Source organism: Pangasianodon hypophthalmus, chromosome 30, assembly GCF_027358585.1.
Source record: "Pangasianodon hypophthalmus isolate fPanHyp1 chromosome 30, fPanHyp1.pri, whole genome shotgun sequence".
Classification (NCBI taxonomy): domain Eukaryota; kingdom Metazoa; phylum Chordata; class Actinopteri; order Siluriformes; family Pangasiidae; genus Pangasianodon; species Pangasianodon hypophthalmus.
The window spans coordinates 5,867,427-5,884,582 of record NC_069739.1 but is presented as its reverse complement, the minus strand read 5'-3'; the positions used below and the strand labels follow the sequence as shown (position 1 = coordinate 5,884,582).

Here is a 17,156-nt window from a genome sequence, read left to right as displayed (position 1 = left end):
TTTGAGAGTTTGTTTGGGAGTATGTTTTTTTTTTAGTATTATTATTGTAATAATGCAAGCTAAAACTATTGGAGGAAAAAAATACAGTCAGATCCATAAATATTTCGATATTGACAAAATTATTGTTATTTTAGCTGTCTACTACAGTGTATTGGAGCTGAAATAAATAAACATTTCTGAAACAACAGCCTATGGACAGATCAACTTGTACCAGAATGATGGGAAGAGAAGAGTATGGAGAAGGGAAGGAACTGCACATAATCCCAAACATACCATGTCACCTTATGTACCATGTAACTGCTTCCCTTGTATTTATTGATGATGTGACTGCTGATAAAAGCACATTCAGCCAAAGGCTTCAAAACTCATTGGACGGCACTTCACAATACTTATGGACAATGACCCAAAGCAAACTTCCACAGCAACCCAAGACTTTTTAAACCAAAGAATTACGTATAATCTTCGACGTCCAAGTCAATCACCTGAATCCAAATAAGGATCCATTTCACTTCCTGAAAGTAAAATACCCCAAAAATAAGCAGGAACTAAAGCCAGCTGCAGTAAAGACCTGTTGCAGCATCACCAGGGAAGAAGAAATCCAGCATCTGGTAATGTCTATGGGTTCCATACTAATAAGTTAGCAAGGTCAGACACACACAGACACACACACACACACACACACAAAACACAAAAGGAGTTCGGCAGGCAGTACCACAATGAAAGCTTTAAAAACTTGGGGTTTCAGTATGATAGCCAGCTTCACTTAACCAAACATTCACTCTCTGGGTTAACTGGTATCACTACGCGGGTTAACAACTCGTATAATTTGAGCTTGGCTTTCCTTATCAAGTCCTGTGCGTGTTCACTTTAAAAATGGCGGCTCTCAGAATGGCTCACATGCTTGTTGGAAAAGCTAGAAATGGAGCGAATTAAGGCTGTATAGTTTACAGTCAAACAACAAACACTAATAATGAATTCCTTTAAAGAATTCAAATATATAATAACAACAAGAAGCAATACAGCTGACCTTGTAAATGCTTAAGTTATAACACACTTAATTTAATTGACATGACACTTAAAGTAAGTGTATTAGCAATGGCAGTCTTGGCAGCAGATGAATTATAAAAATGAAATATAAAAATATTATACGAAGTAGTAAGTAAGTGGTAAGCTACTTGTTTAAAAGATGTCTAATTGCCGTATTTATGACTCCAAAAATAACTCCACAAACACACTGTGTCCCATTGTGTAGGTTATCGTCCTCATTAGTGAAAGTAAGAAATCCTCCATGGTTGAAAAAAGACTTGCTAAACTCTTCACCATGCTCCATATTTAGCTAATTTGCTGAGCTGCTGTTACATTTGTTTAGATTTGTCAGGGGTGTGATGTATATAAAATGCCATTGGTTGTAGTCCAAATAAGTCAAGCTCCTCAGCACAGCGTTACTATGAATTCCTGTTTCAAAAGGAAATATAGACTCAAATTACGGCTCTTAAGCCATTTCATTGGGACTTTCAGGGCATTTTCACACTTGAATATTTGAGTCCACACTCAGGACTGATTCTGGGCTCATTTGGGGGTGGGGCTCATAATTGCAGGTCTGCACAGACATAGAAGAATTCCTTTAGAACTGTAGATCAATTGCACGAACATCACTTTTGGCCTACCTCCGTGTTGTCATATTTGTTTACGTTGACGTGCATTTTGTTTTGGTGCACGTCTTGTCTCTGCCCATGTTTTGTCATTGGTAGTCTCCCTAGTGTGTCATGATTACTTTCACCTGTTTTCAGTTTGCCCCTTGATTAGTTTTTGTATTTAACCCCTTCAGACCTGGCATCCATTGGAATGGACATTACATATTTCTGGGTCTAAACCAATAAAAAATATCTGATTTCATTGTTTGAATAATGCTTATTACTGATTGGTTCCTGATTATCCAATCACAGTGGAGAAATGACTTTTAACTTGATCTGAGAGAGCTTCAGCCATCATCCAAGACAAGCATGGCTCTGAAGCTCGAGAGAGGAAGGAGTAAGTGCCTATTTTTCATTAAAAATGTTAATTTATGTTCATGCTAGCCTAATACATTTTCTCTCAGCATAATTTTAACAATAATATTTTAACAATAATATGTTAATATTTCACGTTATTTTGAAAATATTTCATTTCATCTCATTTCATTTCAGTTATAGAATTTTTTCAAAGTTTAATATCCATCCCACTGATATTGATAAGAGATATTAGCCACCACTCAGTTAGTCAGTGTCACCAAGCAAAGAAACAAAATACCTGTAAGCATTTCATAGCTAAGCTATGACTTCACAGTTGATTTATTTTATGTATATAATCTGTTTTTCACACAATCTTCCTTTAGAGTATGAAGTCATAGACTTCCTTGAACACCTTGTAAATGGAGATTGCAGAAAATGCATGTGAGGTCACGAGTGAGAACATGGAAAAACAGTTATAAATGTGATTGTATTGTTATTGGATAGGACAGGGGACAGAGAAAAGGGACAGTGGAGATGCATGCATGCTTGAAGAACTTGAGGTGGCAGCTGAGGTTGAGTTAGAAGAAAGTGTAGTGACAGAGGATCAGGAGGAGATTACAGTGAACAAAGAGGAAGATGATCATGAGCAGATGACAGTAACCAGGAAGCATGAGATTAAGTGGCGCCATAGGCCTTTCATCACAATCACAATACTTCCTTTCAGAATCATCTGATTTATGACAGACATCCCATGAGCCCATACGAATACTTCAAACAGTATGGACCAGATGAGCTCTTCGATCTGATGTCTGACAGCACCAACAACTATGCCATGCAAAGTGGCACACTAGGTTTCAAACCCACCCGTTCAGGGGAAATCAGAACCCTCATTGGTCTCCACCTTGCTATGGGCGTGATGAAAATGCCAAGAGTCTGCATGTACTGGGAAGCCGGGATGGACATTGGTATTTTTCGAAACACCATGTGCCGTGACAGATTCTTCCAGCTTCAGTCACATTTGCATTTGGTCAACAATTTGGAGAGGCCAGCAGAGAACAATGATGTGTTTTATAAGGTGCGTCCTCTCTATGATGCTATGCGCAGAAGATGCCTGGAGCTTCCACTAGAGGAAAACCTTTGTGTTGATGAACAAATTGTGCGATTTCGTGGATCTCTCTCTGTCAAACAATACGTAAAAGGCAAGCCACACCCTTGGGGGGGTGAACTGTCAGAGATGAAGCTAGGATTTGGAGCTGGAGTGGTGTACCATCTCAGCCAGCGCATTACAGAGGCCAACCACAAGTTGTATTTTGACAATTATTTCACAACGTACAATCTTCTGGAGCTGCTGGCTGAGAAGAAAATTCATGCCGCTGGAACAGCAAGGGTCTGTCGCATTGCCAACCCTCCTCTACAGTCTGACAAAGTGATGGCAAAAATGCAGCGAGGAAGCTGCGATGAAGCTGTAAGCCTTGATGGTAAGGTTGCACTGGTCAAATGGTTTGACAGCAGATCAGTCGTGATGGCCTCCAACTTTGTTGATGTCAGCACAATGGATGAAGTGCAGCGGTGGGATAAAAAGCAGGGAAGATTTTTGAAGGTGTCCCGTCCGGAAGTGGTCAAACTGTACAATGAAGCAATGGGAGGTGTTGACCTGCTCGATCAACTTGTTAGTCTGTACCGCACAGAAATTCGGTCAAGAAAGTGGACCCTGAGAATGATTACACATGCTTTTGACCTAGCTGTGGTCAACAGTTGGTTAGAGTACAGGCTGGATGCCAAGAGGGCCAATCTCCAGACAAAAAAACACCCTGGATCTCCTCCATTTCAAGATGAATGTGGCCCAGTGTCTGGTGAGTGTCAATAAACCAGTGGCAGCAAAATGTGGAAGACCCAGTATGTCTCCAGAACCACAACCGCATGCCCACAGACCACGAGTTCAGGATGCAAGGCCTCTACCTGAAGTGCAGTACGATATGGTTGACCACATGCCGAATTATGATGAGAAGACAGAGGCCACCAGATGCAAGAGGCCATACTGCACAGGGAAAACACATGTATTCTGTGACAAATGCAACATCCACCTTTGCTTTGTGCCACACAGAAATAGCTTCAAGGCTGCTCATTGCAAATGAGAGAATATATGGGAATATCCAGCAGATGTATTTTTGTGATTTTCCATTTATTAGTAATTGTGTGATCTCTTATTAGCTTGCAATGTTAAAAGTTAGCAATGTGTTTGGAAGTTCCATGATAACCTCCTATGTTAAAAACATGGCCTTTTTTAATCTAAGATTTCCTGGCATTTTACATTCGTTTAGTCGTGGTGTCCATTGTAATGGACACAAAAAAATACCAATAAAAACATGAGTTATCAAAAAAAAAAAAATTCCCTTTATTTCTATGCTGGAAGGGAGTAAAAATCAACTGGGAATTTTTTTTTTGCTCAGCAGAAAAAAAATCAGGTCTGAAGGGGTTAAGCCCTTGTGTTTCTTTGTTCAGGGTGAAGTAACTTACTTGAACTTAGTGTGCCTTACCTGAACTTACCTAGCCTTTGATTTTGTGTTTGATATTCTGGTTTTGATCTTGCCTTGCAATCTGGTTTTAGGATTTGCCCTTGTATTGTTTGCCGATCGCCTGATGATTTGCCTGTTCCTGTTTACCATTTTTGCCTCACATTTTGGATCCATTTGCCAGTTTCTTTAAATAAATTCTAAACTGCATTTGCATCAGTCTCCGACTCATGACATGACATGACATCAACCGGCAAAGAAAATTGCTTTTTGGGTGCATGGCATGTCATCAGGCAGGAATACCTGCAGATGAGGAGCGCATTTTGTACAATAAAATTTTTCGACAAGCTGGCACAAGACGGGCGGTTTACATGATGCTCTCAGTACAAGCAGTCACAATACAAAGGTGAGCTAATTATAGTGCTCCAGTCATATGAAACCATAATAACCCTTGCTTGTCATAACAAAAGTAAATTGAACCAAAGCACAGAGCTGCAACATGACAATTCTTTCTGGTCTAGAACAAAAAAGGGTGGAAATGGTACACAAAAAATAGCTCATAGTATCAATGATATCATAGTATCATTATCAAATAATTTACTTGGCATCAGTTCAGTATTGTGTGTGCTCTGTCGATTTCAGTTGTTTCTACATGCACCAGGACTTAAATGATGGCAGTTAGTAGATTTAATACCAGGCTTGCTTTTATTTCATTCCTTCTGACGGGCAGGGGTAGTGTCAAACACCTGGATATCCTCTAATGCCGAGACGTCCCACAAAGTCTTTCCTTTTTTCTAATTCACCGTGTGCTGCACCATGTGTACATCCATTACCCTTGTTCCTCTGTTCACCGCCTCACCAATTTGGAAACTATGGCAATGCCAATTCAGGGCAGCCAACTGGTGGCTTAGACCCCAGTTCGGTGTCCACCCTGTGTAGGACAAGGATGGACCCAAGGATGGGCACTTGGTGAATAGTTTCCTGGAAAGCTTTCAGACTTCGGCTTGCGCGCGCCCCCACACTAGACTACATCCAAGTGTTCGACACCTCCCCGGCAATCATCTGGTCTTCTTGGTGGTGATAATGGGTGGTAATTTGTCATGGCCTGATGAACTCTGCAGTGCAAAGATTTGGCTTTGTCTCTTATCCAGGAGATTCCTCTTTAGCCTCTGGTTTACTGGGCGCTGAAGCTGGACCACTGGCCTGGACTCATCCAGTAAGATCGCAGAGGATGCTGCAGCTGAAATAAAAACAAAGTGCAAAAATATGCTTTTTGAGTGCTTTAAACCAGGTGAAGACATTTTAGGCATGTCCAGAATGCTGTACCTCACTGTACATGATTTCAAAAATGACTGGAAAGTGTTGTGCATGACGCTCTAATAAAATTAAAAATAAATTAAAATGAATACTGTCCTCTTTACATCATCATTTTAATAGGGTTTAAAACCAGATACTGAGAAGGCTATTATAAAATACTTAGAGGTGAATGCTCATGCATCTAATATATTATTTTTAACTAGTTTTTCTTATTATGAGCCTGAGGTGTTTTAACTGTACGTATGTTATATATTTTAACACATTTTTCATATAACTCCACATGTTGAATGTCCACATGCTGAATTGACCACAAAGCTACTTTCTACAATGATAAAAAGTGTATAATAAAAGATACTTGTCTCTCTTTTGTTACTTACTCTTGACACATTGGACATTGTTCTTTTTGAGGCTGATCAGCAGCTGCTGGTGGCTTAGTTTCTGCTCCTTAAGCTGTTCAATCAGAAAGCCACTCTCCTACACACATGCAAAAACATGTCAAAGTGTATCTATTTCTATATGTTTTTACTAATTCTAAGCTTAGTCTTGTTCTGTTGGCAGGTAATTTTGCTAATTTTAAGCATTTTTTTCTAGAAAGAAGCCAACAGAACATGAAAAATTAAAGCTTGAAATTAGTAGAAAAAAGTCTGCAAATAGGTTTAACAATCTTATGTTTGGTTTATGGTAATCTAATGATGAAAAAACTAGATAAATGCGACTTTATGCGACAAGCTAGTGTAGTAAGCACGCCCCCTTAATAGAGAACTCTGTCTATTTAGCATGAGTGAGTGACAGACAAGCCAGATCCCTGAGATGCTTCACATGTTAAAAACTTGAATCAGGCAAAAACGTTGATAAGAAATCCTCTTTACCTTCACGATCTTGGAGTATCTCGCTTTCTCATGCTTGATCTCCTTAGCCTGCCTTGTCTTCTGAGAGTCCAAGATCTTCTGGAAGTGCTCCATCTGCATGGTGTGCTCTTGCATGACCTCAGCATCCACTTCGATTGTCACCTAGTGCAGTCAATCACACGCAGTCAGGTATAAGCTTACTAGGCTGCGTACTCTGTCTGTGTGTGTGTGTGTGTGTGTGTGTGTGTGTGTGTGTGTGTGTGTGTGTTCGTGTAGACATGTGTGTATGTGTATCTATGTGTATTATTCTCACATCTGGTTTATGGACATAGCGTGCATGGAGCTCGCTGAAGCTCTCCTTCAGTTTCTTCGGCTCCTGGATGAAGCGTGCGCAGTTTTGGATGTCGCCCTTCATCCTTTGCACAAGGACATCTACGGTTCTGACCTGTGGAAACAAAGACATTACAATCAGTGTTACCTGTGGTAAAATTGTAATCCTTATTATCCATATCACTAATAATATGAGTAATAATCACATGCTGAATCCTGGCACTGGAATAGCAGCAGAAACATTCCTGGAACCATTCTAAGAACTCCAAGAAATTACCAAAGAAATGATTAATCATAAACAAAGCATATTGTGGTGAAACACACCCTATGCCTCTCGATGAGCAAGGCTTTGTCCTTTGATTTCAGCTTCTGCTTCAGGCCACCAATGATCTCCTCATTCTTCTTCTTGACTCGCACCACATCAGCAGCAATCTAAAATAACATCCTCCGATCAGCTTGTCATAAATAATAACAACAACAAAAATAATTCTAATAATTAAAGCTGCAAGCAGCATTTCCGGGGGCCAAGCACCCAGACGCGGTGATCCTCACATTCCAAGATGCGCTAAAATTGCTGCATAAGCAATCAAAGGAAAGCAGAGCCATAACTGTAGGCAAAGGGATTCAAGAATGATTTGTAGTTTCATGCATTTGCCAGTCCCTTATGGGAGAACAGTTTGGAATATCAGAGTTCCTTTGCTAACTTTTGTTTAGACAGACAACTTTTGTTTTGTTCCTTTAATACGTTTTGTGAAACTTACTCTGAAGATGACGTGTGCCAAATTTGGTGATGATTGGACAAAATTTATATGAGGAGTAGCGAAAAAAAAAACAGTTTTTGAAAAAATCTAATAGTACTAGTAGTACCAGTAGAATAATAATAGTAGTATCAGTCATTTGCTGTATGTAAATCTGACCTAGTGTCATACTATTAAACTCCTCACCTCTTTGAACGTCTCTTTATTCTCCTGTACTTCTTTCTCAAGTCGCTCGACTTCACTCCTTTCTTTGTCGCTCTTCAGCTTACTTTCTTCTTCATGCTTTTTACTCTCCAAGATCATCTTGACCAATTCTTCCTGCTTCTGTTCTAAGCTCATCTCCTGCTTTTCAATTGTTTCGTGGAGCTCTTCAATGTAGCGGTCCTGAAGGGACAGAACAGACTCCCTTCTTATTTACTGTATAAGGTCAATCTGTTTTAATTTCTTAATGGTTGACTTATTCAATATTTTTTATAAATCAATAGACCTTTAGCAATTAGTTACTGAAAACTAGGGGTGTGACCAAATTGCTGCATAATGTATTTACTGTTTGTTATACCAGAATAGATAATAATAAAAAAGAAACATAATAATATCTAAATATACAACAATATTTTTTAAAACATTGGTGGCTTTTCTTTTGGAAGAAGAAAAAGTGCTAAAGACCTTGTTTATGGAAAGTCTAACATCCACCTGAATCTGATCACCATGTTTTAGCTTATACAATGGAGTACTCAATTTATAACACTAACACATATGTACTATAATGCAACATAAACAGAGAATTACGCCAAAAACATGCTGTACACTGAGAATAACTGAATGTTTGCCAAAAAGCACTTGTAGTTTTTGCATGAGCTTCACCCGGTCACTGATGATCTTGCTTTGCTCCTCCATCTCCTTTGTCAGATCCTCGATGTTGTTTGTCGCATTCTTGAGTTGGTCCCTCAGGTTCTTCACCTCCTCCTCCAGCTTACAGATCTTAAACCCCTGATCATTTATCTCGCGTTTCATTGTCCAGTACCGTGATATCTTAAAACAAACACATGCACATATTACTTACGTTATGTGGGTGTGCCAAATCACATCATGACTGACTGCTGGTGTTCACAAGGATTTTAAAACTTATCAGGTGTTTACTTTGTACACATTTCTATGCATAGCAAGTGACAAAAATGTAGAAAAACGACACTTTGTGGTTCATTATTTAGCGTTTCTCACATGCACCCGGTTTAAAAAGCTACACTGATTGGAAAAAAATCCCAAAACATGCACCTTCCTCTCCATGAGTTTCATATCACACTGGACTCTCAGCTTGGTCTCCTTCTCCACCTGGAGATCGTGATCGTAATCGTGGCAGATTTCCATGAGCTCAGATTCAGCGTTGTCCTTAATCTTCATCTGCTTCTCCTCAGAGTTCTTCACTTCCCACTCCAACTTGGCCTGTAGCTGTAGAGTGGAGATGGACAAGGAGATGCACACTACAGTGTAAACGTCAAAAGTACTAATCCCAAGGTTGGACTGAAAATGGATCCCAATTCCCCACATAGTGGACTTTATTAACTGAGCTGGCACACAAATGCAACAAGTATATCTTAGTATGTCTAATAGTAGGATTTTGAGGGTACAATAAAGTCAACAATTCCTTAAATATTAACGGTTACTGCACATCAGCTTAATGTAGGCACCCTATCTAGTGCATCATGTGTCAAATTGGGCACTAAAATGTTAATACCAGAAAAACTAGTAAGAATTCTAGTGAAAGGAAGTGGGAGACTGGAACTCAAAAACAAGATTCAGCACTGACACATGCAGGACTTCTGAAACACAAGACAGAATGAGACAAAGGCTAAGCTAGCTAGATAACAATAATGATCCCCTGTGGTCTTGAGCAGAGCCAGATCAGGAACAAATGAGCAAAACAGGAGCATCCATGCCAACAGTGAGAGCTTCAGCGGTATGGCTTCCTCACCTCCTGCAGCCTGGCTTCATAAGCCTGTTTCCTGTCCTCCATAGCACGGAGGTGGCTGTCCTCAGCTTCGTGCAGGTTCTTCTCATGCTTCTGTTGCATCTTCTGCATTTTCTGCTCCAACTCACGGTACTTATCGTACTCCAAAATCATCCTCCCGCTGTAGCTCAGGTCTAGGAACAAAATTAGCCATGCATTTTAACTCATGTACTTGTGTAGTACAGGAAGGAGTAGTCCAGGAAAAAAAAAAAAAAAAACATGCTTGCAGCTCATTAGATACACCGAGGCGAGCGCATTTCTGTCTGAGAAATAAATGGTTATATTTTTATAATAAATTGTTCTAATGCAGCTGAGCTTTCAAGTGCAATTTCACGTGAACCTTAAAACCCAAACTCTATGTTAAAGTATAAACAAGCCATTCTGTATTGAGTCAATGTTGACATATACTGTAGTGAGTGTATTTACCCTTATCCTTCAGCTCTTTGGAGTGTTTTTCCTTCATCTCAGTCAGTGCCTTCTGGTGACAGACCCTCTGATTCTCCTTCTCAGTAGTCAGCACCTATAGTGAGATATATACCATTTTCACTGAATTATTCCTCAATATGTAATATAACTTTGTACTTATTTGTCGCCTGTTACTCAAGAATACAAAAAAATCAGAGACAAATCAATTTAAGAAATCTTCATATGAAATTATATGGCTGTCTTAAATAACTCGATAAGCGCACAATGTTCATGATAAACTATCTCACTACCACTCAGTGTGAACACACTACACACACTAACACTGCATAAAGCACATGACTTGAAACAGAGCTTATCTGAATATTTTCACGCTTGATGCCTAATGTGTGAAATCAACCTAATGATTTATCATTATCTACTGTCCTTGTCTCACTCATGAGGCCCTACAGATAAATTATCAGCTGAGATCTCAAGTCCTGACCTGGATTTGGTCTTTCAGAGCCTCTATCTGCTGGAGGTAATTCTGAGTAATGTTGTTCATCTTCTTGTTGCAGTCCATGTCCTTCACATTCAGCTTGTATTCATGCTCCACCTTCAGACCCTTGATGTGGGACTTGAGCTCATGTATAGTCTGGTCCTGGATAATGACAGAAGTTTAACACAGAAAAATATCAGAGGCTGTACGTCAATGCAAAGTCTTTATCCTGGAGCTGTATCACTATAAAATATGAAGAGATGGCCTGGGTCAGTGGAACAGCCATTGCTAAGTAGAGAACCGAGCATGCAAGGTTCCACAGTGCAGTGTTTTAACAGTATGGCTAGTGCAGTAGTGTAGTACTGTACTATATGTTTCAAAGCAAATCACAGATATCTATTAATGCACTCGTTCTAATACAGTATGGTTTCTATAGTAATGAATGAGAACATGCAAAACTCCACACAGACAGTAACCTGGCCTCAGGACTGGAGCTGTGAGGCGGCAATGCACCCCACTGCACCAATGTGAAAGGTACTACTGTAAGTGAAACATCATTCCATCAGTTTCAAAGATTATATAGCTCATTGCATGGTCATATTTACCTTTTCATCCAGATACGCCTTTGTACAGAGGACCTCCTCAGCGTAATCTATTTCTTTTACCATCTCCATCGTTCTTCCCTCCTGGCCAGTGATCGTCCAGATGAGGAGGGTGCCGTCCTCTGAGGCAGTCAGCAGATACTGATCACCAGGTGTGACAACCATCTGTGCACATGATGAAAGAAATAACGTTGAATTGGAGAGAATGGAAAAGTTCATTAAAGCAGCAAGAACAGATTTAATCATCATTAGTTAAATAACTCTGTCAATCAGGAGGAAGCACACACAGCCAAGGAAATAGACTCATTGTGTTCATTGTCGCTTGCTTGGCTGTTATTTTTTTGTGATATCAGAATGCTTCTTTGGACATTAACTCTACAATAGTATAATATATAACTATTTCTCTTTTATTTATTTTGGCATATCATCACTCCTATAGAACACACACGTACTTTGGTGATGGGACCAGAATGAGCCAGATGTTCTGTCCACGTTGTCTCCTTTCCAAAAGGGTATTCGATGACCCTAACAGTACCAGCAGCAGTCCCAATGAAGACTGTTTGGCCTGAACGAGTCATGGAGATGGCCGTGTAGGTCACACCATCTGAGGCCATTTCCCATCGGATCTAAATGCAAACAAAAAACACATACAAATCAAGTAAACCTCGTCATTCTGTCCACACACATATAGAGTGGAACAAAATATCAAGTCTTCAGGATCACAGTGCAAAAACCAAGATCAGAGCGCGGTGATTAAAAAAGCTGCTTTGTGACAATGTCCATTGTTAAAAGCGGTATATAAATAAAATTAAATTGAAATGATCGCTAAATACACAGAAACTCTTGCAAATCCTGTCATGTTTTGCTCTAACCTTGTATTGAATCTGTGGATAAAGAGCTTGTTCATTATGTGTTGTGCAGCTGAGCTGCTGTGATTGTAACTAAATCCACCTTTCTCAGAGTCAAAGCAATCATACAGTATGATGGGTTTTTTTTGGACTTACCCTTTCATTATGGATCTCCTTAAGATTGAAGTGGTCTACAGCGAGGACGCTGCCGGTGTTAGGCGAGAACGTCACATCCGTGTAGCTACATTTAGTCTCATTCCTATTCTCGTAGTCGCCGGTCAGAGTGTTCCACACGTAAACGGCGCCGTCTATCCCACATGACACCAGACGACGGTCATCATTGCTCCACTTCACCGTCTGCACCTGAAGGGTCAGAACAGGGAATCATGGATATTTATTAATGGTCTTAATTATATTTCAAATATTTAAAAAATATATATATTATTGGTATTCATTATTTTGTAATTGTCTTTGTTCATAGGTATATTTGGAATTATAAATTTTAGTGTTCAAAAACGTTGTATAATATGGGCTCAAAGTACTATTCAGATTGAACATATACATATAATAATTATTGAAAAATAAATATACACTGTAGAATGATATGGTGACATGCAAAACAAATCCAAATCTTTGGCCTTATCGCCCAGCTATGTGAATGCAACCTAAAATTCCTGTCAGAAACCCTAAATCAAGTTAGTTTGTCATCCCGTCAGCAAGCACTGGACATTATGAAGGTTATGAACTGTCAGGTTAGCTCATATTAACTGCAAACAAAATATGTGAAAATACATGCACATATAACGCACATGTCTTGTATAACAGGATTCAGTGACACACCCACATTCAGGGCACGCCTTCTTCACACAGACACTGTGGTAGTAAAATGCTGTGAAACACAATTTGTACTGACCTTCTTACGGTGGCCGTTCAGGTCCAGTTTCTCGCCTGTTCTGATATTGTAAATGTGTATCACATTTTTGTTGACGGCGGCGAACATGTTGCCATCGTGGTTGAACACACACTGTGGACACACACATACTTTATTTTCGTCAATATTTCTATACACAGTTTCTGGACAAACAACACACAAATTTCAAATATGAAATCCAACCATTATACAGACAATCAATAAAGCCAGAAAAATACAAGAGAGTCTTTTCTTCCATTTTTGAGCACCAATTGCAGTTGAGTTGGTGCTAAACACAGGAAGTTATATGAGGAGGAATCGTCTATGGAATCCACTGGGACTTGTTGTTTGGATTTGTCCCTTTACCACTTTATACCCACGGAATCATAAAATCTCAGGTACACAGTCCAGATAACATTAGCATTAAATATTACAGCTAGCAGACTGTGTGTGCATTTGTGTGGTTGCACAGAAACATGTATTTTATGTTCAAATGTATTTTAATATTGTCAAAGGTTTTACAAAGTTTCAATAGTAAAATATTTTCAAAATTTAAATATGTATTTTAGATCTTAGAGAATACATTCGGCAAAGTAAAATGTATTGAAAAGTATATATGATTACAAAATGTCTTTCTCTACTGAGTTACTGACCATTTATTATTCATTTAATAAGAATAAGAAATTGCTTAATAAGAAACAAAACAAAACAGTATGTGAGCTTACAGCACAATAACAATCTATCTGCATTTGATCTTTTTTTTTTAAATCCTCTTTCTAAATGTCTCAGAATTTCAATAATGTAAATTTGAAGTAACCTTACAGTGTAAGTCTCGTTCAGCTGTAAATGTAGATTTCAGGATTTTAGAGTTTTGATAGCTGGAATGTCAAAACTTTCATGTCCCATATCTCAAAACATCTCCACCCAGACAAAACTTTCTAACACTAAGGTCACGTCAGTGAGGACCCACCTCAGTGCAGTTGCTTGTGGCGAAGGTCTGGACAGTGCGGATGTTGTCACTTAACAGGTTCATGAGGCAGACTTCAGTGGAGAAGCCCACCAGGATGGAGAGGCCATTTGGGTGCATTGACACACAGAGCGGTTCCTCATCAAACAGCTTAAACTGCTCCAGAGAGCTGCAGAGAAAAAAAACATGACACGTCCATACAGTCAGAAAACTGTCACAGTAAATTAGCACTATTTACATTTTGGTAACCATGTCTGATGATGATCATTATGCTGACTGATCAATCACCAACGCATTACTCATTTCACTACTGACGAGTACCAACATTTTTTGGTATTGCTCTACAAGTAATATATATAGTAGATTAATTTGACGCAAAACAAACATGCTATTTTTTTTCTCTAGTTAAGCCTCAGGATGTCAGTATTCTCTTAGTGTCCAATGAAGTAAGATTTTCCAGCCAGATGATGTAAGAATAAAATAAGACACTTTTTACCTAACTAGTCTTATTTTCTTTTTATGTCTATTGCTTGCGATTGTTGTTGGCTTTCGTTAAGTGACCTTGAGTTTGAGAAAGGCGCTGTGTAAAGAAAAAAATGAACAGCTCCTACTTGGTCCTGTAGTTCCAGATGTGCACGGTGCAGTCCTTCGAGCAGGTGGAGATGAGGGGTTTCGATTTGCAGATGGACAGACCGGTGATGCTCTTCGAGTGAAGCGAGTGAGACAGGAATTCGAACTGGGCCTCTTTACTCTGAAAAAAGAAGCAATGGAGAAGCAGAAGTCAGTACATTTTCAAATTAATGGCTTTCTTTATTACTGTATACTCATCACACCGCTTGTTGCTCTGTTACCTCGCTAATCTCAGTCGAGGTGAGGCTGATGTGGTAGAGTTGGCCTTGGTCTGTGCTGATGGCCAGTGTCTCCTCTGCTGGACTAATGCACATTGTGGCAATTGCCTGACGTGGCTGATTGCTGTATGGGTCCGCAGGAATCTGCAGATCAGATGAAAACAGGTCTTAGTGCTTAAACACATTGACGCTCAGCCTCACAACGAGTTGCAAACAATACATATACAGAGTGTCAGAATATCAATCCTGTAGAACTGTACTTTAGAGTATACGCCACATGCTTTCACACTCCTAGCATATCAGATATCTTGATTATACAAGTTCACCACTATCCTCTCTCTTCTCTTGTGCTCGAGAGTTGAAATATCCTTTTGTTTCACACAAAATGAATTATGGTCAAAGTTCAGGCAAGTTCTGCAGAACGTTGTTGTTTCAAATCCCAGCGTGTCCTTGCATAAAAGCTTCTTTTCCGAATATTAAATATGAATTACTCACTCTTATTTCCGCGGTCTTCCTGTAGTTGTCTTTCTCCATAGTTTTCTCATAGAGACAAACTAAACCCAGGCCAGCTGAACAGGCAAAGCCTTTAGAATAGCGCGTGATGGCAGTGACAGATGCCGGTACGGCCGGAGATGAAGACGAGTCCCTCTCCTCCGTTTGCCTGTGGAGGGAGAGAATGTGGAACGGAGATTTGGGAAAATCTGGTAAAAATTATATTGTACACTGTAGGATGACACAAGCATTACAAAGATAAAACAGATCATCAGAAAAAGCAAGAGGGTGTTGGAGAGGTTCTCTGCATCTCTCTCTCTCTCTAGTGTTACCTCTCATATGGTCTCCCCAGCTTGTGCAAGTGTCTGGACTTCAACATTAGCAGTTTCCCTGCCTCGGTTCCTGCGATGATGCAGTCCCCAGACATCCACGTATGGCACAGGACTTCCTCGTGCTCCATCTTATATGAGTTGGCCTGTCTCAGGAAGCCGTTCTTCAATTCGAAGATCTTGAAGACTCCCTTTCCGCTCACGCAGATCTGTGTGTCATCCTGAGGGTTAAAGCTGACCTGGGTTTGAGAAAAGAGAACATTCAGTATACACTCTTAAAACACAGATGCGAAATGGTTATTATGTCTGAGGCTAAAAAAGGGGGGAAGGGGACATGTTAGTATACATCAGAAGCACCCCATTTGGCTCAGCACACTGTCACCTGTAGCAGGTTCATGACCACGATCTAAACTTTTTCCTTTCCTGTACACATCAGCAATTCATGATTGAATAAATAAAAATGGATAAACTGGAATTTTTATTTTCTTCATAGTTGTACGCATGTTTTGGATGGAGAAATGTCTTCAGTATTTCAAAGTCCGCCTGCCTTCACTTACAACTAAAAGACATTCAGTATTTTTACCTGACTGATAACGTTATCCTTCGTGGTCTTCACAGTAGCGATGAGCTCCTTTTCCTCCCACTGCCAGTAGAAGAGGGTCCATGTGGGTCCTCCAGCCTGGCCCAGCAGGTATTTTGAGTCAGCAGAAAACGCCATGCAGACGAACTCCTCAACGCCGAAGTCGCTGCCTTTCAGAACCCATCTCTTGCAGCACTTCTCGTCCTCTAGGTCAAAGATGGTGATGGTGCCCCATTTACCGCTCTCTGATACGGCCAGGTAGCGGCGGTCGGGGCTTAAAGCCAGGGCCTGCATGCCCTTGCTTCCCTTTGCGTCTGTTGGGTAACGTTTGAGTAGAGTAACGTTTGAGTAGAGTAACGTTTGAGTAGGGGACTGAATGTTTCTACAGTAAAGATCCAAAGGATGCTCAAACTAAAAATAAGGCTGGATGCAGTTATAAAGTGAATATATCAATGGAGATTAAAAATCTAATATTATTATAATTATTAAAGTACAATCTTAGTATGTTCCTAATTGAAATGTATTTCTTTTTCATTTTGTCCTAAGTGTATGCAACATTTTGAAACGAACTCTAAATAACTGTACATTTGAGAGTAAATTTACACTGTACTTTGAGGAAGAAATATGAATCTGTGTAGTATCTATTTTTCTGTCAGTGTATTGGTTAAATGTTTAAGTTATTTGTAAAAAGGCCCTACAGACAGTGAAGCTCTCAGCAGGCTTACCGTGAATGAACTCGGTCCATCGCTGATGGACGTGGTAGCGGACACAATGGTTTCCACTTGGGAAAATCACTGTTTCCTCATCCGGAAAGAGTAAGTTGTTCCTTACTCCTTTGCACACACCAAAAATGTGGCAAGGCTGGATTTGTGGTGAAATTCCACCAGAAGACATTGTAGCATTTGTATAATCAC

General features: G+C 39.8%; 1 protein-coding gene across 1 annotated transcript; it reads right to left on the bottom strand.

Moving 5' to 3' along the window:
• Window positions 1-4,924: 4,924 nt before the first annotated feature.
• Window positions 4,925-17,136, bottom strand: LOC113529080 (cilia- and flagella-associated protein 57-like). The gene is made up of 22 exons (XM_034301888.2): window positions 16,968-17,136; window positions 16,246-16,556; window positions 15,666-15,901; window positions 15,337-15,502; window positions 14,845-14,985; window positions 14,605-14,744; window positions 13,997-14,162; window positions 13,030-13,140; window positions 12,273-12,479; window positions 11,721-11,894; window positions 11,272-11,433; window positions 10,673-10,828; window positions 10,192-10,285; window positions 9,730-9,899; window positions 9,033-9,206; window positions 8,622-8,789; window positions 7,944-8,141; window positions 7,324-7,431; window positions 6,983-7,114; window positions 6,691-6,831; window positions 6,199-6,295; window positions 4,925-5,744 (listed from the first exon to the last, which is right to left on the bottom strand). The coding sequence occupies exons 1-22, from the start codon at window positions 17,134-17,136 to the stop codon at window positions 5,563-5,565; spliced, it is 3,603 nt and encodes a 1,200-aa protein (XP_034157779.2). The 3' UTR covers window positions 4,925-5,562.
• Window positions 17,137-17,156: the final 20 nt, after the last annotated feature.